This window comes from Poecilia mexicana, unplaced genomic scaffold (assembly GCF_051168715.1).
Source record: "Poecilia mexicana isolate PSO_F unplaced genomic scaffold, ASM5116871v1 scaffold_13, whole genome shotgun sequence".
NCBI lineage: Eukaryota > Metazoa > Chordata > Actinopteri > Cyprinodontiformes > Poeciliidae > Poecilia > Poecilia mexicana.
In genome coordinates, this window is record NW_028263382.1 from 9896964 (window position 1) to 9921996 (window position 25033).

The following is a 25033-nucleotide window of genomic DNA, read 5'->3' on the forward strand; positions in this document are numbered from 1 at the left end:
AGTAGTTAATTCAGAAGACTGTTCCCTCACTTGTCGTCTGAAGATAACACCTACATGGGATTCAATCAATTCAAGCCGCCCATCATGAAAGTGAAATAAAGCTGATGCGTCCAAATGTGAAATGCTTAAGGTATGCTATTTAAAAGAGGCGTCAGATCAGCATAATATGGAACTTCTTTTGAATTGTAATTTCATGTTTGGATAATTAGATGCCAACATGGCCATCTGTGACACTGCAAATGTAGCCTGTAGCACGGTGTGGCAAAATAAAACACTGAGAGGTGTGAATGGCGTGCGTTGACCCTCGAGCAGCAGCCTTAAAACCCACACCTGAGCTTAATCAAGCAGACAACTTTAGTCTGCTTCGCTGGATCAAACGAGCATCTGGTGATTTGTTGGGATTGCTTTTTCTTTTATGTGTTCAAATCTCATTCCGGTGATTCTATTGTTTCCCATGACTCCCTTTTGCTCCTCTATTAGCTGTCAAACATTCCTCTGCCCTTCCTTCCTCTCCACAGAGGGCCCTCTCTGAACGGCGCATCCTTCATCTCATATACTGGATTATTTCTGCAGCGGATGGTGCGAGTTCATTGGTTTCCATGATGGTCATGAGGGGATAGTGAGCAGAGCTGTGTTAATGCAAGCATCCCTTCAGATGGAACTTGCTCTGTTTACTAGGGCCTCAGTTTTCATCCTCAGCTCAGTGGATGCAGCTGTCATGGCTGGTGGCAGGGTATCATGTTCTCGAACACTGCTCAGCATCGGGGGCCAACTCAGCATGTCCATGGTGTTCAGCGCCGCTCGCATTCTGTGACAGGATTTGGATTCGTACTGACTTTTTCGATAGATTTCAGCAGGAAATGGGAGAAACTTTCATAAATATGAATGGGAAAAAAAAATCTATTAAATATTCAGTTGCTTTATATTGTATTGCCGAACAGTGAGAAATGCATTAAAGCATGTTTAGAAGCTTTTAATAAACAACGCTTTCAATTAAGGTCGACATTAATATACAAGCTTTTATTTTGGTTTTTACATATTTGTACATCCGTCTCTAGAGGAGTCGGAGCCTCACAAGCCATAAAGTGGATGTAAAAATACATTTTATCTGGAGTTTGGGGAGGGATATAAAGATTACAACTAAAGTCAACTAAAAAAAGGCATTTTCGGCTGGTGCAACCTTTATGCAATGGCTAAAATTGATCAGATCGCATCACAACAAAAAGGTGAATTGCTACGTTTCAGGATCTCTCTAGGCGAAGCAAAGCAACGAGCAGGTATCATTTATGATGTGGCATCTGAGCGAATATTATGTCAAAGCGTGTCAAGTCTGCTGAAACTGCAAGACCAGCACCGACCCGTTAGGTCACAACACCTCTGAGGATGTCCTGTGATATGTGCAACCTGCAACAAGGACAAGGGGAGAGCGAGGTGGAACACCTGTTCTTGTGGTGCAACAATGATTAGCAGAAATCAAAAACAAGTTCTCTGCTCAGTGGATTTGTCATTGACGACATAAGAAAGACGGTAAATAATACAGTAATGCAGAGACAAACTACCTGCACCCTTCAGTGTGTGTGACATGGCTCGTCTGCCTTACCTCGCCCTGCATTTAGAGAGGAAATGTGAAAATTCAGCAGTTTTCAACATTGTGACCATAACCTTGACCTGTGACAATGAAATCTACTAAATAGCAGTGATATTAGGCCACCAACTGTCTTGTTTTTGGACTGACTGGCTTCCCAGGAATTAACGCGCTCACAGATTCTGTTCATGGCAGAGTGAGATGCTTTCTGGAAAACGTGATATCACATGCAAAAGGTCAACAGATGAGATGGATGGATGGATATGTGTGTTACCTGGATCTGCAATTTCAAATATTAAGCTTTAAAAAGATTTAATAGAAGCGAATAATTTTTCTGCTAGACTGTTTCCAGTTCTTTCCTATCATATTTGATATGATATAGTTTGGATTTCTTTATTATTTAAGTAACAATGTTTATTGCAAAACAGAAATGTAAATAAATAACATAAAATAGCTTTTGTTTACATTGATAAATTCATTTTTAAATGAGAAAAGTTGCCAATGACAGACCTAGTTTGCGCACTCTGTTTGCTTTCTTGATTTTTACTTTTGGTTGGGTTGTCCATGTCCTCATAAATATAGAAAATTACTCTCTGCCCTCCCCTTGATCCTCAGAAACCACAGACATGATTTCCATTTTCATGGTTCAATAAACGACTGTCGTTTCTCCACCCTAGATGCTGCACTGACTCTCAGGAGGGCCCCATAAGTTGAAGGTTTGAGGTCCCACAGCAAGGACAAAAGGAAGTTGGTTCAAATCTAAACTCTATCATGACAGAAAGACAATAACAAATACATTTTAACATAATGATAATGGGAAAACATCCAGAGAATCTGGCAGAGAGATAAAAAACATTTGATAATCAGTACTGGGAAGCTGGAGTGAATGGCAGATGTTCACAGTGCTAATGAACTACTGGTGTGGTAAGCTGGAAACTGGGACAAATGAAGGAATCCCATGGATGGGAATTAATAGACAAAAAAAGCAATAAATTCGAATAAACAAAGAAGTACAAACAAAAAGAAAAAAACAAATAACAGTGATTTCTTCTACATTGTTTAAGCAGAGTTTGACATTACTACAATTATTACACAGCAACATTTGTGGAAGTTCAGTCCATATGTTCATATCTGGCTATGAGTTTCTCCACATAGCTTGACAAATGAGTGACGCCTTTAAAGTATCGCCTTCTTAAATTTAGCGGAGACATTGAAGGATTTCAGGGACACTCTTAACTCTCGCTCTGTCATCATGAGAGCCTGGCAGCACATGTAATTTTACCACTGTGAAAGGCGGTAGCTCCACTCAGGTGTGCTCAGTCTCATAGTGGAGACAATAACTGCCTGTGCTGTTCTTTCCTTTGGTAATTGTCTTTTGATTGAGGTCATCGGGACAATTAAAACCATTGAGGGATGAAAAGTGGTAGTGGGAGACTTTAGACAGCTATGCCAGGTGGTGCTGGAGATGAACAAAGCGCATGCAGGAGATAATTGGGTGTGGAAAAAGCCGATGGAGTAAGGAGAGGACAATGTACGGAAAGTTGTCTACTGTTGTCTGGCAGTCTATTAAATGTGTGGATTTTTTTTTCTTTCTTTTTAAGGCTGCATTCACACCAACCATGTTTGGTCCGCTTTGAACGAGCGCTGCTTCATTTGCCTTGAAAGTCTGGTTTGAATACGGAGTTGAAATCTGATGCAGACCAGAAAAAGCAAACTTTGAACCACCTAAAAACTTAGGACTCGGTTCGGTTGAAGTGAACTGTGGCACAGTTTGAATGCATATATGAATAGCAAGTGGACAACAGACCACTTCCAGAATAGGAAGTAAACTTTAGTGCAGAGGATTCTGGGTAACTATAACCAAAACAAACATATGAGTTCAGTGCTAACTGGAAAAATATCTTGTGGCCTTTTGCCAATGACAAAAAAAAATAAAATCATTCAACTACTAAAATCTGATGCTACTAGAAGGAAGTTGTTGTTAGTGTCTCTGTTAGAAATTTTGTCATTTCTTTCAGTAGTTGTTGGTTCAGGTGAGGGGAGGGGGAAAGATGTTTTTCAAAGGGTTTGGTTTGTTTGTCACAGTGCAGCTGAAAATTTAATAAATATTGCAATTCTGGCTCCAGAGTATCAGGCATGAAAAAAACACCCTTAAAGTGTTAAAGTTAGCCAGAGAGTGTAATTAGTGATTATGAGTTTCTCTGTGGTTTGGAAGATTTAGGCTAAAATCATAATCTTTTCTTCTAGGTTTCATGTCTAGCTGCTGTGTTGTGGTGCATTTATATATATGTAACAAATGCTAAGCAGTAAAACAACTTAAATAAAACAAAATGTCTCAATGATAAAGGTAAGGTTTAAATAGGAGGAACAAAACATGAGGCCTGACAGGCAGGATGTGGTTTCATTTGGTTTTTTAGGTTCATATAAAAACAGAAACTGTCCCTATCAGGAGATTCCTGCACACAGCACAGCAGACGGCCATTGTTACAAAAAGTGTAGCTAAATCCATAATATACTTGGAAACACTAGTTATTATAGTCAAAGTGTCTGAAGATGATTTGCATTATTCATAATGTCTGCTACAAGTAAAATGCAAAAAAAAAAAAAATCATGACCTGTCAATAGTTAAGAGACGAGGTTTTGCTTGTTGCATGATGAGTCATTGTAAATCTGAAATGGTTATTGATGAAAGCAAAATGCATCAGTCAGCCAAGCTGTGTCAAAAGCAGGTCAGTGGTTTTTCCAGGCTGTCGTTTGTGACAAAAAAACTTGATAAACTATTCAAAGTGGGGAAAGGAAATGGTTTCTGGGCATTCAAACGTTGTTTGCCTGACAGTCGTCTGAGTGACGGTTATGAGGCCAGAGTTATAAAATAAATACTCATCTCTCCAAATTCTCTATTATTTATCTACTCTAGCTATTCTATTTTATATTCTTTTTTATGTTCAGGGTGTGTTGCAGTTCTAAATTGTCCTGTCTGTCTCTGCAGACGATGTGGAATTGAAATCTGTTTCAATCTTTGTATTTTGTATATATCTCAGGAAGATTTAAACCAAAAAAGCGACTGCGATTAAATTTAGATTTGTGTCAAAGATTTGTTGTGTAAATCAGTTGCTTGCAGCTGCTAGCAACTCACTAAGGCTTTATGGGGTTGACATGTATCCTGATTTATTAATGGACCAGCTGTAGTTCCCCAAAAAACTTCAAATTTTAAAGTTGGAATTAAGAAATAAAGACTCATCTTGTTTTTTTTTTTTGACATTCTGTTTCTACCCTGACCTGCTAAATGGTACAAGAGGCACTCACGGAAAACTGGACACACAGTGTGCCTATACAAAAACAAAAAAAAAAACTACATTGGAGAGTCGGTGTCCATGTTTAAAATTATGTTATGTTGCCTCCCTTACTTTTTCAAAGTTCCAGTGATGTGCAGTGAAAAGTGGAGAGCCATGCATTCACTGAGGGAAGCAGAAATTGGTACAGCCTCTGAATATAAAGTACTTTAAGCCAAGTCAATAGCTGCCTTCTGTTGAAACACTTAGCATTACATGACCTGGATTATTGATCTGCACCAGCATATGGTCAGTAAACGCTCGGTGGAATTATTTTGTTTTCAGAAACAGTCGTAAAGATTTCAGGATAGCACCATATTATTTTCTTTTATTTTCCACTTCGACCAGGCACAGCAAGAATTGACGAAGCCCCGCCGTTACAAGACGGACAACAGTTCTTCTCTTTTCTGCTCTGCTTACGCTGTCAGTGGAGAAATGGGCCGATTTTACATTCTCATTATGATATTCTTGAGAAAATATCGTTTTTGGGGGGGATTGTAGTCTGCCTGTGGTTGTAGTTTGGCATTGGCAGTGGAGGAAGAGAACAAAGCCATTCAGTCTCTGTTGGCTTTGTAGTAGCATCAGATCTTAGTAGTTGTAGGTTTTTTTTTTCTGTCGCTGGAAGCGTGGCCAACAGAGACTGAAGATGTCGTTCAGCTCGGCACTTCTCTCTCTGCAGTGGGCGATGGTTGTTTATCAGTCATTTCAACTTTTAATTCAGTTTGTTTATATTGTGCCAATTCTCAACATGGCTTCTCAAACCAATAATTAATGAATAATTAGTTATAATTTATCTGTGACATTTACTTATTTCAAGTTTTAAAACGTAGAGTATTTTTATAGGAGGAGTCCATTTCTTGGACGTTGATTTTATTAAAAAAAAACAAAAAAAAAAAACACTGACAGCATTATTGGCAGCTTTTAGCTTGTTAATTAGTCTGTAGCTTCTCACTTTAAGAAGTTTCAATAAGTTTATTGTGTCTGAATAATACCAATTTACAGCAAATATAATCTCAAAGAACTTTACAAAAACAACAGAACTAAAGATTGTGATTTAATTTTGGCACAAGGAAACGTTAAAAACTACGGGAGCCCACTTAGACAAGTCAAAATGAACTGTTTTACTACAACTTCTTTCAATCACATAGTTTTGAAACCTTTGTGTTTTGGAAACAGACAAAATAATAATAAAAAACATAAAATTGAGTTCTTAGTCTTGTCTTTTCACTCTTGGACCCTGTATCCTCTCTTGACCTGTGAGATCAATGTCTCATTACAGCCATACTAACCCTGATTTTCAAATAAATGATTTAATTATTGGCTGAACTAATTACCCTCGAGTGGCTCTAAATGTGGGCGGAGCATTGATGAAAAAGAATTGAATTTTATAATTGATCTGTTTGTTTTTCATGGTCTTCTCTTCCAATCAAAAACAAACAGGAAAGATTAGCAAAACCCATTTTGGTTTTGTTATATCACAGGATTCTGCTTTTCCATTAGTTTCAAGCAACAGTCAATAAGAGTGCAGTGGTGAATAAAAATAAGCAGACATTTCTTACCATTCAGAAAACCAAATAAACAAAGAGGTGAATGATGGGAATTACCCTCTTAGCAAAGGCAGTGTTACATCAGATTATTTTCAACAACAAATTGGATATCAGCACACTAACACTTTGCCTCCCGAAGGTGTGAAGCCGAGCATCAGGACTTAAATCACGATGTTATCTGGTGACCTTTTTGGAGCTGATCCAGCGAGACTGAAATAATGAGTTATGCTCTGGGCTCAGACGATTTCACTTTCAGACATTCAATAAATGTCCCCCTGTCTCTGTCAAATCACCACGGGTGCTGCTGCTCTAAGGACTCGTCATTACAGTGCCTGGTATCAGACTTCCTCAGTAAGGAAGAGAAGTTTGTTCATAACGAACCGGAAAATATGCGTTTACTCGAGAACGTGATCTAATTAAACTGTGTTAGACAAATGACCAGTTGGTTTGTTTTCTTTTGCAATACCCCTATTTATGGTCTGACGTTTTATCAGGTAATTATAGTGTTGCTGTTTTCAGTTATTTGTACTTAATTCACAATACAAGCGGGAATCTTTATGCGACTCTTTATGGGGTCAGAAGTCGGTTTATACTGTAGCACATGTCTCAGAAGTGTCAGCTTGTTTATGGTTTTGCTTTTGTCTCTTGCATCATGTGCAGTTTTTTTATTAGACAATATTAAATTTTACTGTCTGTATGCAGGAGTCCTCTTTAGAGTCATGGCAGGCAGGTTGGGATAAAAATGATTAAAATGCGTAGGGCTACACCTCTTTCATGTAATTAATGAAACAATGGAAAATCACTAACAGAGAATACTGTTTCAGTTTGTTTTTGTCTGTTAAATGTTAGCTGCTCTAAATCTGAAGCACAAATCATAAATATTAGTTCCGCTAACGCTAAAGCGCTACACCAACACAGTGTTTAGTGGAAGCTAATGCTAAAGCGCTACACCAACACAGTGTTTAGTGGAAGCTAATGCTAAAGCGCTACACCAACACAGTGTTTAGTGGAAGCTAATGCTAAAGCGCTACACCAACACAGTGTTTAGTGGAAGCTAATGCTAAAGCGCTAACTTCATTTCAAATTATATCTGCTGTTGAAAGCATTCTGCTGTTAAACCTAATTGTTTGCACCTTTGAAAGCCATTTTTTTAATAAATATTTTCAAATTCCAATCATTACCAAAAAAAAGTTTCAGGCTCAGAATTTTTTGTTTCCTTTCAGTCCTGGGAAATGTGCACAGGACATAATTTACAAGTAATGGAATGATTTTAATATTTTACTTAAAAAAACACTGTCAGGTTTTGATGTAGGAATGTTCACGTTTTCATTGATGCTCCATGGGACTTTCTTGTGTAAGTGAAAGTGTGAGTCGTTTTTATAGCTTCGGGCAAACATTTCGGAATATCCCAAGTTGTAATGCAAAAGTAATGAGCGTAGTTGACATCGAGATTGTGTTATAATTATTTGATAGGTGGGACACAATGCAATGGCCCTCAGCAGAGTTTTGACAGAAAACTGAGAATCTGGGGAACAGCGGTATAAAATAATAACTGTCTTTATTTATGCACCACTTACCTTCATGAAGGGCTTTACAAAGGCAGCAAAGAAAACATTTGGTCATCTGATTCCGAGAGGTGCAACAGTGGTTACATGGAGAATAATTTGAAGTTATATCTGGATGGACTGAAACTCAAGTAGAAGATTGTTGATGAAAGTGTATCTATATCAGGCCTTTAAATGAGGTCACTGATCTAGTTGACCTCCTTTCCGGAGGCATGGTATTCTAGCGCCTCAGGGCTCTGATTCCAAATGATCTGTCCTCTTTGAAAAAGACCAAAGGACCCTAACCGAGAACACCAAAGCACTGTAAGGTCAGAGATTTATATAGCAGCTGGGAGAAAGTCCTTGTGAGTAAAAGCTGTCAGTTTGTGATGTACAGTCAGCACAGAATCCGTCCACAATAATTTAATGAACAATTCTAAAAGGCACACAATGGTATATTGTGTGTAAATGTGCCACAGTTTGACGCTACTATAAATCAGAAGTGACATTGCTTAGATGCTAATAGCAATGCATGCATCCACCAGTTGGTTCACCTACTTCAGTGGCTTTGCAGGTTTCCCTCGGCCCCAGCCTGAGGCCAACACCTTTCCTGAGCGAACGTATCCTGGTGAAAGTGAGAAGTTAAAAGTGGAGGTGAGGCGTTGGATAGTTTTCTGCTACCTTTCTTAAAGCAAAACAAGTAGTTTTCAAATTCTACTCATTTTGTTTTTATTTCAGCCACATTATAGTTCCCTAGTTTAAGGCTTACCTGCTGGTTGATGTATGTAGTTTCACTGAAAATTTGGAACAAGGTGAAGGTAAGTTAAGTGTAAAATGCTAAACAGAAGAAAAGGTCTCAGCTGCATGGTAGCTTGATCATGCAAGTCACAAAATGAGCTCACGTCTTTATCATTCGCCATTAAATCCTTTTTATCATGTTTTTGTGACTTGATGGTATAACAGGCTTAAAGTTGACTTAATGATGGGCTAATCTGGAAAAAAACAGTGACTTTACCAAACATCTCTCCCTTTTTAAATGAGTGAACTTGTATGTGGATTAATCCTGCTATTAAGAAGTTTTACGTTCAGCCTTAGTAGTCTAATTGAATCCTCCAGTGTATGAAAACACTTATTTAGAGCTTAGTGTCGGCAGGCTTGGCTGGGATATAAATGCATCTCAAGGCAGTGTTTTTGTCTTCTTTAAATCCACTTTTAAAAGTTGATTTTATTACTAAAAGATGCGTTTAAAACCCAACAAGTTGATGGTCGCTTTTCTATAGCAACCCTATATGAACCAAGAAGGTCCTGGGTTCACATTTCGGTCTCTCTGGATGTATGTCGGCTTTCTACAGGTTCTCCTTCTACCTCAGTCCAAACTTGTGAATGTTGGGTTAATTGGTCTTTAGGTCAGGGGTCAGAGGTCTGCAGCCTGTGGCTTCAGAGCCACAACCCAGCGCATACAGTGTTCATGTTTTGCTTTTTTTCCCATATAGACGTCTTTCCGCGCCCCCTGCAATGGCACTGCGCCCTCCCTAGGGGCCGCGCCCCCCAGTTTGGGAACCTCTGCATTAAAGGAAGTAATTCTTGATTTGTCTAATTTATATTGATTAATTTCCTAAATAAAAACATCAGACATGTGACAACACTCTGTTGAAGAGACAAGGGTCAATAAGCAGACAGTCACTGACGAGAGGCATCATAGAAAAATTTAAAAAACTAAATTTGGAGAACAGAAAAAAAAATAAGATATGGAACGGAGAAAGAGAACGGTCTCCAAAAACTATGATCCAAAGAGCCATTTTTACAGCCACTAATGTTAAATGTCCTTTTGACAAAAAAAGATTTTCTTCTTTTTTTGGGAGAAAATATATTTAAGAAATAAAAAACAGATTATATAAAACCAGATTATACAAATAGATACAGTTTCCAAACTAAAAAAAATAGATTATGAGATTATGTATTATGTTATGTAAATATTGGCTGCAAATATTCCTTAAAAAACTACATGAATATGCTTTTATGAAAATATCTACATTTAAAAACAGCTGCTGTTTTTACCTTAGAATGGCCAACTCTGTTATTCCTATGTAAATTCGATACAGTCGGGGCTTTTGCACTTCACATATCTGTGTCACTTTTATCAGCAGTTAAAACTGTTTAATCCATTGTTAACATGTCATAACCTGTTTTTCCGAGCCGCCTTTAAACGCAACATGAGCGCTACGACGCTCACGCTGGGTTTCCACCTGTGAAGGAGACCGGCTGCTGCTGGGCGGAGCTACGTAGGTTTGTGTTAGACCCTAACCCTGACCCTAACCAGCAAAATGCAAAGAACTTTTCAGTTTTCCCTCCAAACTAACCGACTGAGTTGAGTAAAGCTGTTGGATGCAGGTGATGTTAGCTAAAAGATGACTAGCTAATATCAATACAGAACCTTAAGCTTAACAAGTAGCTTGTAGGCTACCGATGTTGGTGTCTATGTTCAGCTACGATTCATTTTGCCCTGAAAAAAGTTGATTCCCCCCCCCCTTTGTTCTTCTGGAGCTCGGGGTGAGTATAGCAGGGAGTCTCTAAGAATCCACCCTGCACCCCCTTCGCTCACACATGTTGTTCAACCAGACACTGATTTGTAATCCATAGGGGGGGCCCAGGTGAAAAAGTTTGGGAACCACTGCTTTAATGCTTCAAAATAAGAGTCCTAAATGAAGAAAGTGGCTTTAAAAAGCATCTGTCCTTTTTTAAATGTGCTTATTTAAAAGGGCCCCCAAACAGCTGAAATGACTAGTGTCATCAAATAAATGTCACTGTTCAAAAGACTTCACTTTGATCAGAAACTTTATGCTTTTCAAACAGTGCCTTAATTTTTTTTCAACAGTTGTACAGAAATATAAATATAGAAACTTAGACCTAAACTTACTGAAGGTAAATCTTATTCCATCTACAAATAAAATGGACTGTGTCGTAAATATGTGGAAGCGGCACTAACAACCTTGACACAACTCAAACTGAATGAGTTTGTGCTTTTTATTCCAAATGTTTTGACTGCTTTGGCCACAGGCCGCATGTCTACAGCTTGTGATTAGGTGTTGTTTGTTGCAGGACAAGAATAATTGCTAATTTATCTTATTGTTTGCCTGATGAAGCAATTGTTGTGATATGGACAATATATGCTCATGGTTTCCGCTGTCACAATATGCACAAATCACCGAACAAGCCTGACGGGGATTAGCATCACAACACGGCGAAGTGTCATTCAGTTGCCGTGGCTTACACATACATTTAGCATAATTATTATGAAATGCTTACTAATGAGCAGAGGTGTAAGTGCTGCTGCAGTATTTACTGATTTTAATGTTTTTATAGCTGAAAATGCAGCCAGCACAGCCGTTACTGGAATCCAGGCGTCCATTATCATTCCTGTTAATCACCAGCTCTTCCTATACAGAGTTTAAATTTTAATTACCCAGACAACATTTTTTATGTTGTCCTCATGTCAATATTTTTATTTAAATCATGTGCTTTATGATGTTTTCTTATTATTGTGATGTTTCAACTAGAAAGGTACCGAAGCTGCTGCATAAAAAAAAAAATAAATAACGCCTCATAAAATTTCCAGAGTGATGCCAGAGCTGACAAACATGTACAGTACTGAGCATGGAAGTACAAGAAGTGTCTCTCTGCCATGTAGAGCCAAATATCATTCATGCAGCTTGTGGAACACCAACAGAAGCACATTATGACATCCCTTAGTGACTTCGCCCTAAAATACACAATATCTCACAGCAAGTGGTTAATGAGAACATGGCTGCTGTGGGTGATGTGTTCACGAGATATTTATGGCCTGGTGATTTATGTCTACTTTGCTTCATGTGGAACGCTTCACGTGAAAATACAGCAAAGAGACACGTTGGAAGCATCACATTATGAACTGTGTGGACCTTGTCGTTCCCTTTGCTCCGCCTCATTAATAATGGCGTGGCTGAGCTGGGATCAGAGGGGTTGTGTAACCCGGCCCTACAGCCGTGGAGATATAACAGAGAGCTGCACAGTTAGAAACGTTGTTCTCTTGTTTTTGCTACTGTCAAGTTAAAATTACACATAGTGGGTAAATTGTAATCTTCAGAATTCCCTTTGCTGTTTCCAATTGATGTTTGTGTCCAATCAGAAATTCAAGCTGCTTTCAAAGAAGAGGAGAAAAAATACCAATGCCAACTAGGGATGGACTGGTTGCCATCACCAATATGCTTTCAGTACTGCTAAAATTTAAAATTATGCAATTCCTGCATGCAACTATTTCACATTGTGTTTGAAGATGTAAGCAAAAATCCTGAGTATAAAGCATGGAGTAGTACTGCATTGCAGCAAAATGGAGGCAAATATTGACTATAAATATTGGCCGAGTTTATTTATTGGACCGGTACCGAATCATTAAAACATGACTAATCAGCCGTTCTGCATTCCCACCTGCAAATATTTATAATCTATCGTTCACAAGTTACAGCTGGCTGTAAACTGGCTACAGGAGCAGACATCTTGACTAATTACCCAGCTTATATCAGCTGGTTGTTCTAGTGCTACTCTGTTAAGGAGCAGAGCAAGAAGCACTTCAAAATGCTTCAAAGTGTTTGTTGGTGAGTTTATTCTGTCTTTGCTTGAGTCTTAAAGTGTTGTTCACAAGATTTTACTGTAATTATCAGCATGTTAGCAGCAGTAGCTGTAAGTGCTGGTTTTCTAGATTGTGTTATACAATTTTATTTAAAAAAAAACAAACAAATAAACATCTGTTATACTGTGAGAATATCACACTTCCATATGTCTATAGCTAAATATTGTTTGTCAATTTGTCATTTGTACATTTTCAGAATTGTAAAGATTATAAAAACAAATCGATATCACTTTCTGGAAACAAGATTGCAAACTCTAATCATTTCAAAACGTGTTTAAAATAAAAAAAGTGTAAGCTTCTCCTGGCTCTGCTGGAATACGGAGAATAAGGATGAAGAGGGAAGACTGTGCTTTCTTTAAAACAAAGAACACAGCAGCTGGAGATCAAACAAAATTGCAGACCAAGAACAAAGAAATCTGAAATGTGTTAAATTTTAAGTTCATGCCTGGTATATTTCTTCTTTTGCCTCTTCATTTCCTCACTAAGGATTATTGCTACCAACTCGACATGACTGAAGCTGCCTTAGTAAAGGTGCATGAGATTCTGAAAAATATATCGGCTTCATTGAAGCTACGACAAACTTGCAACACAAAGCACATTCATCTTGTGCAGATGTAAAATAATGCCTTAATGTCAAAGTGAACTTTACATCTTGATGCTCGGTCAGCGTGTGACTTCATCAGGTTAAGACTGAGCTGCTACTAGGAGGATAAAGTCAAAGCTTGACAACTTGTTTGTGTGTTTGAGTTGCACAGTTGAAGAATAAAAGTGTCTGTTCCAAAGACATTTAGGAACCCTACACCGTATTTAAGTTATTTGGCAACATTTTGGGCACGTGGTAAAAAAAAGAGGCAGGAAACAAATGATTTCTAAGGACTGTAAGAATACCTTAACTGGCTGCTAACAAAGCTAATGTGAGCATTTCCTGCAAAGCTTGTACATCCATTATCCTTACATACACAACCATCCTCTTACATCAACTGTCAGACTTTTCTTTTATCAAATTCTTAAATTTGCAGCAATCCCTGATACCCAGCATGGATGTGACAGTGGAAAGGTGGATATCTTCATTTTAACAGGATCGTGGACAGATGGCCACATATTGCAGAGTGGCCATCTGCAATATGGCTAACAGAAAACAGAGCAGAAACTATCTGGGAGAGAAACACAGCAAAAAAGATAAACTCTGATAGTAGTAAAATCCATGAAATAAAAATCACCGAATTTAGCAACAATTGTTTTTTTGTTGTTTTTTTTCTGAAAGGTGTTATTTGTTTCTACAAGGAGATAAATTACAGACGGAACATAAAATAGGAGTAACTGCAGATGATTGGTCCCAAACTAATAGGCTTGTTTCTACATTTTAAATAAAGGTCTGGATTGATAATATCTTATTCAAAATCCAAAACATTTAAACAGATCGTAATTGATCTGGATGGTTTTACACAAAACGGATTCTTTAAAACACCATTTGAGATGTATGAAACTTTATTCTTAACAGAAAGGGAATATTTTTGATGCATCTTGGCAATAAGACCATCTATGGATTAGGCAACCGTATCCTTAAAAACATGATCTTTAGAAACAGACTGTGATTTGTCAAACCTTTGCTCTAACAAAGCAAATGAAAAAGGTTGATCTAAAATTGTTGTGAAAATCTTGTCTCCATTTTGAACTCGGAGTTGTGTATCGTCTTCTCCTGGGACTGGATGTATTCCTGTACCACTGTTATTAGTACTTCTAGTAAAACAACAGAAAACTTTAAAGAAAAAAACAACTATGTTATAAACACAGAAGCTGCTGAGAGCATCAACTGGGAGCTGATGTTGCTGATATTGAAACCTCCTCGTTTCCTGAAGTCTGCGTGCAATCCGGGGACGTAACGACCAATTCGGGTAAATTAGTCATGCTTTGGGTTAGCTGCAAATTTCTTCATTGATTTTTCTTTTGTTTTTTGGCTCCGTGTTGTTGATGCTCTCCACACATTGTTTACACCTTCTTTGTCCCTGGAGAAAACATTTCAAAACCGATGCACTCTAGGAAAAAACGCAGTGGCTGCAATTTTCCAGGAAGGAACTGTGGCTGCACGGAGAATGAGGGAGGCATCTGTCTATTCCACTCAGTTTTATAAAGGATAAATATTAGAATATTTCCATCAAATCTATCTTTAGGTCGTCTTGATTCTAAATTTCGCTTTTCTAAGTATTCTGTGATTCGGTAGCATGCCCAGATGTTTTACTTGTTACAAGAAAAATAAAATATTTATTTGGTTAAAAAAGCTTCAATTATCGCAGAGAAATGAATCATTCTTGTCCTCCATTCAGTTTAATCAGTATGTGTAGATTAATAAATAGTCTAAAAAATAGACTATTTTTAGTCTAAATCCCTTTGCCTTCCACAGAGTCTGCAGTGGATAAACATGCAGGCAGAGCATGATGGTGGACTTTTCCTTAACTCCATTCCTCATGCTAATTTGTCTCAAAGCAGATTAATCCCTAGTGGTCATCGGAAAACTTCATTAGAGTTTTGCTCAACAACTCGTAAACACACATGGGTTTGTTTCATAATTTTGTGATCTCATGGAGAAAATGATCCAAATAAAGACCAAGAGTGGCTTCCTGCACACATTTTAAAAATATTTCAAAGCTGTTTGCAACATTGTTGTTGGCTGTTGAATAAAATGCATTGACTGTCACTGTTGTTAAAGGAGCAGTGTTATGTAAAATTAATGTATTTTGAAGCTTTCTATCATGTTATGATTTTTTTTTCATAGAAAAAACATACCTGGAGTTTTGCGTTGATTCGTTCATGCATGTTTCAGAAATCCAAGAAGAAATGTTTGGTCTTACAAAGCTCCGCCTATTTCCACAAAGCTCCTCCTTTCAGCTGCAGTCTCCAGTTCAGCTTCTACATTTACTGAGCTACAGATAAAATATAGCTACTTAAATTCACTATAAAATGGGACTATGTGCCTGGAAAATGCATTATACCCCTTCTTCTTTAAAATGGGTCGAGGATAAATCCAGACTGTATTTTAAAAAATGTATAATAACCAATTAGATTTATTTGTATAGCAGATTTTAGCAACATGCCAATTCAAAGTACTTTACATCAATAAAACAGAGAAAAAAAAACTCTTTATAAACACATATTGTCAACTGATGACCAGTTTTAGTAAACTAGTTGTCATACAACTGACTGGAAACTGGTCATTTCAGTCATTAAGGACTTATCTTGGAGAACTTCACAGGCCATTTTACTCTCTTTTTTTAAACAAAAATTACATGTTTTTATACAAGATGAGAAATGATGTCTGATAGAAAAACGCATAAAATAATAGAGTGAATACATACAACGCACAATATCTACTACAGCCCAGCTGACCCTTATTCTCCCAAACAAAGAGAAGTTATAAAGAATGCTGGTCATGCTCCTGCCCCTGCTCTGCCTCTGAATATGCTTTTCTGTTTTTTTTGTTTCACACGCCTGTTTGCCAGTGAGATGATAAAGAGTCACGGTGGAGTGAAAGTGTGAGCACCTCTTCCGAAAAGGAGGCCACCGTGAGACGGCTGGCTAGACGGATGACCTTCAGCTGTTTAATTGTTTACATCAGTGAGCAAAGAGAATGAAAACCGAGATCGCGTAAAAAAATTCAGCGCCACCCTTAATTTTTTCTTTCTTTAATTGAAAATGATTACATTTGCTGAGAAGTTAATTAACTGTGGCAAACAGAAATGGAACAAGTGAGTAATCATCCGTTTGCTTTATGTCTCTTATTTCTATATATATGTTATGTGTTGTTTTCATCAAGATTTAATACTGCTGTGTTTTGCAATGCAAGACGATGGATGAGGTATGTTGAGGACAAAGCAACTAATATGATTGTTTAGTCACTTTTTGGGCGTTTTTCTGTCCAACATTACAGCTTTTGGTGCCACTTTATGAATGACCTAAATGGTGCTTTGAAAAGGTGACGGATGCTATTCCTATTATTAAAAAGAAAAGGGAGCAAATTGAAGGTTCTAATGAAGGTTTGTTTATTTTTTTCAGATGAATGGAAAGCAGTTTTTTCTATGGAAACAAAATTAGAGGGTCTGCAGAATTAGTTCTGCTTAAAACATAACCTTCAAATACAATAATGTTGAAATAATGTTTGCTAACACTTAACATTTGAATTGCTGTTTTGGCAATTAGTTTAACCAACACACTGGGGAAGTTATTCCAACACATTTTAAATTGGCTGCGACAAGCCATTTAAAAATAAGAAATGTCAAATGCCACAGATTATCGTGCAAAGGGCAGACTGTTAATACTCTTAGCAGATGATTAGATGGAGCATCTGTCAATCCCACTCCGTCGTGAGTGAAATTCAGCCGTCAGATCAACGAGACACTTCCCCGCGGATCTTGTCAGTGAATAGGAGCTAGCCCTAATTCCCTCCCCTTTCGTAGATGCAAGCACAAAGACACAGAAACAAAAACTTTTTTTTGTGTGTTTGAAACTTGTGTTTTGATAAATCGGAGCAAAGTCCGGATACCCCTGAAGGAAAACGAATAAATGAAACCGACAAGCAGAAGATCGCCTTGGTTTGGAAAATGATAAACAACTGTGGAGAGACATGTCGTTTGAAAATGAGCTCCCAGAGTCGTCAGTGGAAAAAAATTCACAAGTTTTAAAATTCACTGTGAAAAATGGAAAGCCTTGGAAAAAGGTGTTCTTAGCCGTTGGACTATTTGACATTTTGCCTCTTTCTAACCATATGATTTTATGTATTATATAGCAATTTTATATGGGTTATATTAAACTTGAATACAAAATCCCCATTTACTTTGATACCCTAAATAGAATCCAGTGCAACCAATTTCCATCAGATAGGATTTTATTAGTAAGACGTCCTGAGTGTAATGTTTTTAAGAACATTATTGAAGAAATTGCTTAATGAAGCCAAAAGATGGAGTTGTTGAAAAGTAACAAGTGAGTAAAGTGGGCTTAGGTACCAAGCTTTGGATCTAATGGATCACTTTCAAATCCAGAATTGGAAAAAGAACATGGCACTAAGCTACGTGTGTAGTATTTTGTTTTGGTCTATCACAAACAATTTAAATGGAATCCATCGAGGATTTTGGTTGCAACAAAACCAAAGATGTTTCCACACTGCGTGAGATTTTAGCGGTTGGAGGATTTCTCTGTCAAGAGACCAAAAGCCGTTTCTCCGATGATTCTAGTAAGTCATAGTCCCCATCACTAACATTATCATTTATGAAATGGCATGTACTTGTTCAGTGAGTCCATCATTATATTCCACATTCTGCCATCCAAAATATGTTCCTGTCACAAGCTATTCATGCTGGGTACTCAGTGCATACATGCTTCTATCCCATACTCGTGTTAATATGACTGCAGAATGAGAGCCAATCGCAGTCTGACGAAACTCAAAACATTTGATTTTCCTCAGCACAGAACGTTTAGCAAGGTCTGTGCTGAATGTGATGAGACTGAGTATAAAAAGGAAACACTTGAAGAGTTCAGGGATGTAAAACCTTAAAATAAAGCTGCTGTCCTGCAGTGCATATGTGATTTGCGTCCTCTCTCCTACAGTTTTTTTCTCCTTCTCACTCTGTTTGCAGGCGCGGCTTTCATGAAGCAGCTGACCTGCTAACATTCTAGCAGAAGGGACCCTCTTCCACAAGTATGGGGTCGCCATGGAAACCATTTCTCATCCTGTCTGTCATCAGTGGCCTTTCAGGTAAGGAATTCGAAAGGTAGAGTCAGAGATAATAGGAAATAAATGTAGTGAATAATCTCTTTAAGCGCTGGCATTACAGCTGTGTAGTATTCATTGAACTGTTCAGATGATGACAGAGGAGTTGCACTCTGTAAAGGTGACTCAGTTGAGAGAACCGTCCTTCTGGATGAATGGTTGAAGGAGGAAACTTTTAAGTGTGGGACAGAAGGAATCTGCATCATTTCAATCATGAGCTTAGCTTACCTGGGGGGAAAGTGAGATAGTTTAACATGCCAACTGCGTTTGTTCTTTTGGTCTCCTCTGACAATTTGACAACTCCTGACTAAAAATACCTTCCTTCTCTGTTCAAAAAAATGGAAAATGTCATTCAGTTTCATTGACAAACTACCTTCCCGGCCTTTGGGTCCCGGTAGCAATTAAAACTGCAACATGACTGTGCTAATGTTCCATCTTTAATGCTTTGCCTTCTCATTTTCTCAGCGTGATTCAGAGTGAGTGCAGAATTTAAAGCTCAATTGCCTTTCCTCGGTCAGTTCAGAGGCATGTGTTTGCCACTCTAATGGATTTTGCCCTTTAAATGCTTCTTTTAGCCCACCAGAGGAGGGTTATGCACTCCGTGGCTCTCTCCGAGCTTCGTTTATGGGACTCACACAAACAGCTCTGACCTCTCTCTTCCCCTTGTTAAACCATACTATTAAACGGCAACAACAGTTTCTTAACTTTTGAGCCTTGTCCTACGAGACTGTTGCAGTCTGCGTAAATTGTTTTTGTTTTTAGAAGAGAGAGAACAGATTGTTTCTTGTTTGCGCTTTCCAAATGCCAATTGCCAGTTATGATGTTGGCCTACTAACCAGTGGCAATTGGAACACTTCCTGGTAATTTCTAAGTTAAGCAATTTGTGCAGATCAGATTATTACATGTAATGAGCCACCTGCATAAACAGCAACAACTACTTTGCAGTTATGTTTTGTTTTCTGCTTTTTATTTTATTTTTTTCAGTCAAGATGGTAACAAGCTCGTTGTCTTTTGCTGCTGTTTTATAATGATTTGCTGATTATTCTGAGAATTGTTCAGCTGGATGAGGTCAGTATTTGATTGAGTGATATTACAATCAATTTGACAAGAGAAAATTAATAAGCCTGTCTTCATGTAGTGCTCTCAGCAATCCAAAAATAGAAAAGAAAACTTCTCACCCGCTAATATTGCTTTATAGTTGAATGAGCATGAATGTCTTTCACCTGATCAGACTGAAGAGATTTTGCCAAATTCAACTGCTGTGCACTAAAGTCTACTGATTTAAAATCAACTCTGTGTTTATTTTTTATTTTTTTTGCCAACTCAGTCCTGATACAGAAATGGACAGATTTAGGCTTCAGCCCAAAATCAAAATCAGAAGTCAGCTTTTTTTTTATCAAGATTGTGTGCATAAATGAGGAATGAGGAGTGTAGAGTATGAATAGAAAAACGTCAGAGGAAATAAAATAAGGACAAAGAAACAGGATATGCATGTATTTACTGCCATGTTTTTAATAAGAAAGGAAACCCAAAGTTCAATGTGACAGCGCAAAAATGCTTATTTGGTTTCATAGTGGAGTCGCTGACTACTGTGGCTGTAAGGTGTTCATTGTGTAATAAGAAAGAAACTGTCTCTGCCTACTTTGAAAGCTCAAACACACTAAATACACCTGAATATATACCAATATGAAACTGTCACCACACTAACTACAGCTTCCCATATCTCCAGTCTTGGGGCTACAGCCAAAGAAAATGAATGTTGCTCCTGGCTTGGTTGCTTTGCAAACGCCAGTCATAAGCATATCGAGTAACATTGTGTCGAGGTATTTCAGCTGCATCTTCTTTTGGATATTTTTGATATGCTCTATGGAAAACAGCAAATTTTACGTGAATCACTGAGCTATGTTCCACAGAAGAATATGCAGAAAGGTGAATCTGTGAATTGGCTGTAGCACAAAATGGAAATATGTGAAGAATAGTTGAGCTCTGTCTAGTTTCCTTACAAACCCAACACATTGTGACACCTTTGATTGATGTTGGGTTAAGATGGAAACTACCCAGCTTCTGTCTGAACAACTCAACCCAGTTTTGTGTGTATGGAAAACAATGAATAAACCATTGCCTGTCTAAGTTGACTTTATGGTCAAAGCTTGAATTCTGAACATAACTTGCACAAGCATGTGCTAACTAGCTTCCGCTAGCATATGCAAGATTAAGGTTGGTTTAACTGAATTAGCTCATGTGCTGTGAATTAGGGGGCATAAAGTAACCGCCTGGTATTATTATCACACATTATAATTTATTACTTTGCTATTTCGTATTGAATCTTGTTGAAGAGGTTTAGTAAAGTCTGAGCAAATTATGTTATTCAAAATGGCGGTCACGTTTTGACCCAGTGCTTCATTAAATATGCCCAACTTTTATCCCTGAAGCAGAAGCAGAGTATTTGATGAATCACCACAGAGGTTTTCTGTGTGTAAGATCATGTCTGTAACTTAAATTCAACATTAATCAATAACTCAGCCTTAGGACAAATTGTAAGAAACAACAGACACACTTACGCCTAAAGATGTAAGAGTTATAAATTTGCATAGTCGGCTTTGGGTTCATACCAAATCAGCTTGACATCATTAGGGTACCTTTTACGTCTGTATTAGTTTTTTTTTTTTTTTGCTCAGTTCTCATGGTAGTTTAAATCCATCTACCTATAGATGGATTTTTATTTGGGTCAAACTTTCGTGCACAGATTTACATAGACAGGAGAGAAAGCAAAATGACTTGGAGTTAGAGACGTAATATAATAGTCAGACTGGGATTCAGCAGTCCTTTTCAGCTCGTTAGCAGCAGTTCTGAATCTGCTTCAAGATGTGCACACATTCACAGGTAGTGCCGTTTTTTTTACCTCCTTCTTCTGAAAAGACTGGAATGTCATTGTGCAAGAAGAGCAAAATTTCCACGGTTTCAAATCTTTTTCTTCCCACAGAAAGTCAACGTCTGGTGTTATCAAGCACTTTGTGATGTTAGTTTAGAAGCCAACAGCAGAAGCACATGGAGGGCTGGCGTAATTTAATCATGAGCCATTTCAACAACTGTCTGCAAAGTGTCATTAGAGACTCCCCAGAGATTTTGTAAGTGATTCATCTAATGCGTGGGAATGTGTCATAAAAGCAGTAAATCTATATAAACTCAGTGGGTGCCACCGCTGCTGTAAAGCAGTTTATATTCAGACAATTTCTTGATTAAAACTCTACCACTAACGCATTTAAATTAAGTACCGGGAACTTATTACTGACTGACTTTTGATATTTTAACTACAATATGAAGTAATGCAGAGAACAACTTTTAACTGTAAAGCAAAATTAGGAAACAATAATAAAAAAGGGTAAAATCTTTACCTAAAAATAAAACCTGGATGGCTGAGAGTGCCGGTAGAAACTTTGAGATGTTGCAGTAGTTTTCTGTTTTCTCTCACACCCTCTGGCTCTTCTGCTTAAATGTGTAAACAATGAACTATTGAAGTAGACCAGAAAATACAATCCTAACCAGATAGCATGCATTTTCCCCAGCTTTTTATTTTCTTTCATTACTTTCTACAGATTAGTGACTTAATATTCTTTGCAAGTTGAACTTTTTAGCCATGCTTTTTCATTCATTATATTTTGCTAGAGTTGTATCGGCCAATATGTTTTTACCTTAATACTGATCATTTTAGCTTAAGTATTTATCTTAACCCTGTTTCTATATATATATATATATATATATATATATATATATATATATATATATATATATATATATATATATATATATATATATATATATATATATATTCTTTTTTTTTTTTTTTTTACAAATCAGATTTGCACACCATAAGCACAAAGTTATTGACCTGAATGACATGCTCAGAGACTGAGAGTCATTATTTATTGGTTGATGAATAAATTGTAAACAACACAAACTCATACATAATAGATAATGTAAATAACTAAATTGATAAATATGCTAGATGGAAATGTTCTGGCTTCATTAAAGTGTTTATCCATTCATTCATTAATAGTTTACCTGCTTATCCAGGCTGGGTCGTTGGGGAGGCTGGAGTCCATGTCCAGCAGTCAGTGGGTCACCTGTCCACCACAGGACGATACAAAATAAAAGGTTTAATACAAACCTTTATTTGAAATTTTTTTTGTCCTTTGTAGCATAAAATTAGTCAATTTTATTTAGAATTTAATAATAATCGATTTAATTTGTACCGCACTTTCATTAGAAAAAATAGGCTTGCTTAAATAAAAAAGTCTTTAAGCCTCTTTTGAAGTGAACCAGTGGTTGCGGAGCTCTCAAACAATCCGGGAGAGAGTTCCAGAGACGGGGGGCAGCCACAGCGAATGCCCGATCTCCCATGGTCCTTAATCTGGAGCGAGGAAGGTGGAGGATGTTGCTGTCTTGTGATCGTAGAGATCTGGTGGATGAATGTGGAATGAGAAGGTCCTTCAGATAATCCGGTGAAGTTCTGTTTAAACGTTGATGAGTAATGAGAGCAATTTTGTACTGAATTCTGTAAGTGACAGGAAGCCAATGAAGGTCATGCAGAATAGGTGTAATATGGGCAGATTTACGGGCTCTCAATAGAATCCTGGCTGCGCTGTTTTGAATGTATTGAAGCTTCTGAAGATGTTTTTTATGGATTCCAGTGAACAGAGAGTTGCAGTAGTCGAGCCTGGAGGACACAAAGGCATGGACGAGAGTCTCGGCATCAGAGAAAGAGAGAGATGGATGAATTTTGGAGATATTGCGAAAATGAAAGAAACAGGTTTTAAATAGATGCTTAATATGATTTTCAAATGTAAGATGAGAATCCATTCTAACTCCAAGATTTGTAACAAATCTTCTTTTCTTGTCCAGAAAAGAAGATAGTCATCAAGGTTGAAGATTGAACCTGGTTCAAATATGATTAATCTAATCATATTTGACATTCACAATTTATTACACATTTTAGTTTCTGTATTTGATTAATTTTTTTTAGAACAAGTGGTTTTTTTGAACAGCAAATCGTCAGGAAATACGGTGGAGAGAGAGGAGTGTGCATGGTTCTACCTGCCAACTGAGCCACTCAGCAATTTTCCACGCATGCGATTTTCCTCAAATATTAGAATTAGCTGTGCAGAAATTAACAAAAAATTTAAACTGTTACTACAAAATTGCTTCAACTGTTGGATAAAATTCATAAATTAAACGATTAATTAAAATATTTGCAGATGGATTAATAAATACAGTAGCTCTAGTCAGTTCGATTGTAATGGGAGGACATTCTGTGGTCCAAGCAGCTGCAAAATCATATATTTCCCAAAATACATGAAAGGCAGTCAGTTATTCCTAATCTCCTTTGCTGTCACATGGATATTTATTTAATCTCTTTAGAGTTTCCTCAAAAGTTTAACGCTTTCCCTTCGACATCTCCAAGGTAGATTTATGATCTGGTTGGATTTTGCCTAAAGTTTAAATTTTAAATCAAATTGGGAACATTAAAGTCAGCTTTCTTACAATCGTCTCGGGAAGAAACTACCAGGTTTGCAAATGAAATGTTTTTCTTTTCTATTTTAAAATGGTTCAGAACAATATACAGGTTAGCAACATCGCTTGGCATGTTCTATCACAACGCTTTAGCTGTAATTGCATCTGAAATAAAACCATAAAGGGAAGATCAGGGCATCCCTGCTTTTTGTTTTTACTTATTAGTTTTAAGTATGAATGTTCCCAGTGTATCTAACTGATCTCCGTTTCTTCACAGTGACAACAAAATACCTTTTTATTAGTATAAAGGTCACAGATAAAAAAATCCAGCTTCAAATTGCTTCGATTTACACAGCATTTGCTTCGACAGAGATGCAGCAGAAACCAAAGCTATTTGGCAGATAGTGGCACTCTACTGAAGCTAAATTCAATTTCCAAAAATTTGCACTTATGAGTCCTTTGGTGTTGTTGAAGCAGATCACCGCATGAGTGGATAATATTACAATCGATTTGTTTCGAGGGAAAATAAGATGCTGTTGTTTTTGCACTTCCTAAAACTAGAAGAAAATATTTTGGATTTTGGAGATAAGAGAAAAAAGTCAAACTATGGACAAATATCAAGTCCAAAATTGTCAGATTGGAGAGGGATAAGCAGTGATAGGTGAGAATGAGAGTATTTAACCTGTTAGAAAAAAGAAAATGCGATGCTTTCGGTCCAGCCAAAGCACTGTAAAAACTCAGTTTGATGTAACAGGAGAGGCAATGAGTACTGTGCTGCTTTCTGTTGTGAAAATAGAAAAGCTCTGCTGTATAAGATTGAAATACCTGTGTGTGAAGTCCATGCATTGTTCCACTGCATTTTAAAGTTACTATTTGCTCAGGTTAGATTCATATTTGACATGAGCAATACTGAAGCAACAAACAAACTGGTGCTTTGAGGTATTGAAGTTTAATTCTGAGGTCTGCGTACAAAACAAAATATAATAGATTGGTTTGTCTTACTTAATTTAAATGAGCTAAATACTGTTGGCACAGGAAGAAAACATTCTTTCCAAATGCCTTGTAAAAGTATTCAACCCATTGTCAT

The 25033-nt window shown here is 37.3% G+C and overlaps 1 protein-coding gene across 2 annotated transcripts in view; it reads left to right on the forward strand.

The window, feature by feature from the left end:
- Nucleotides 1-25033, forward strand: part of cntn5 (contactin 5) — a 150356-nt gene that overhangs the window by 24455 nt on the left and 100868 nt on the right. For both annotated transcript variants that reach the window (XM_014982727.2, XM_088011649.1), the window contains one exon: nucleotides 18302-18420. In XM_014982727.2, the coding sequence (XP_014838213.1) occupies nucleotides 18366-18420 (55 nt within the window). In that variant the 5' untranslated portion in view covers nucleotides 18302-18365. The remainder of the gene's footprint in view (nucleotides 1-18301; nucleotides 18421-25033) is intronic.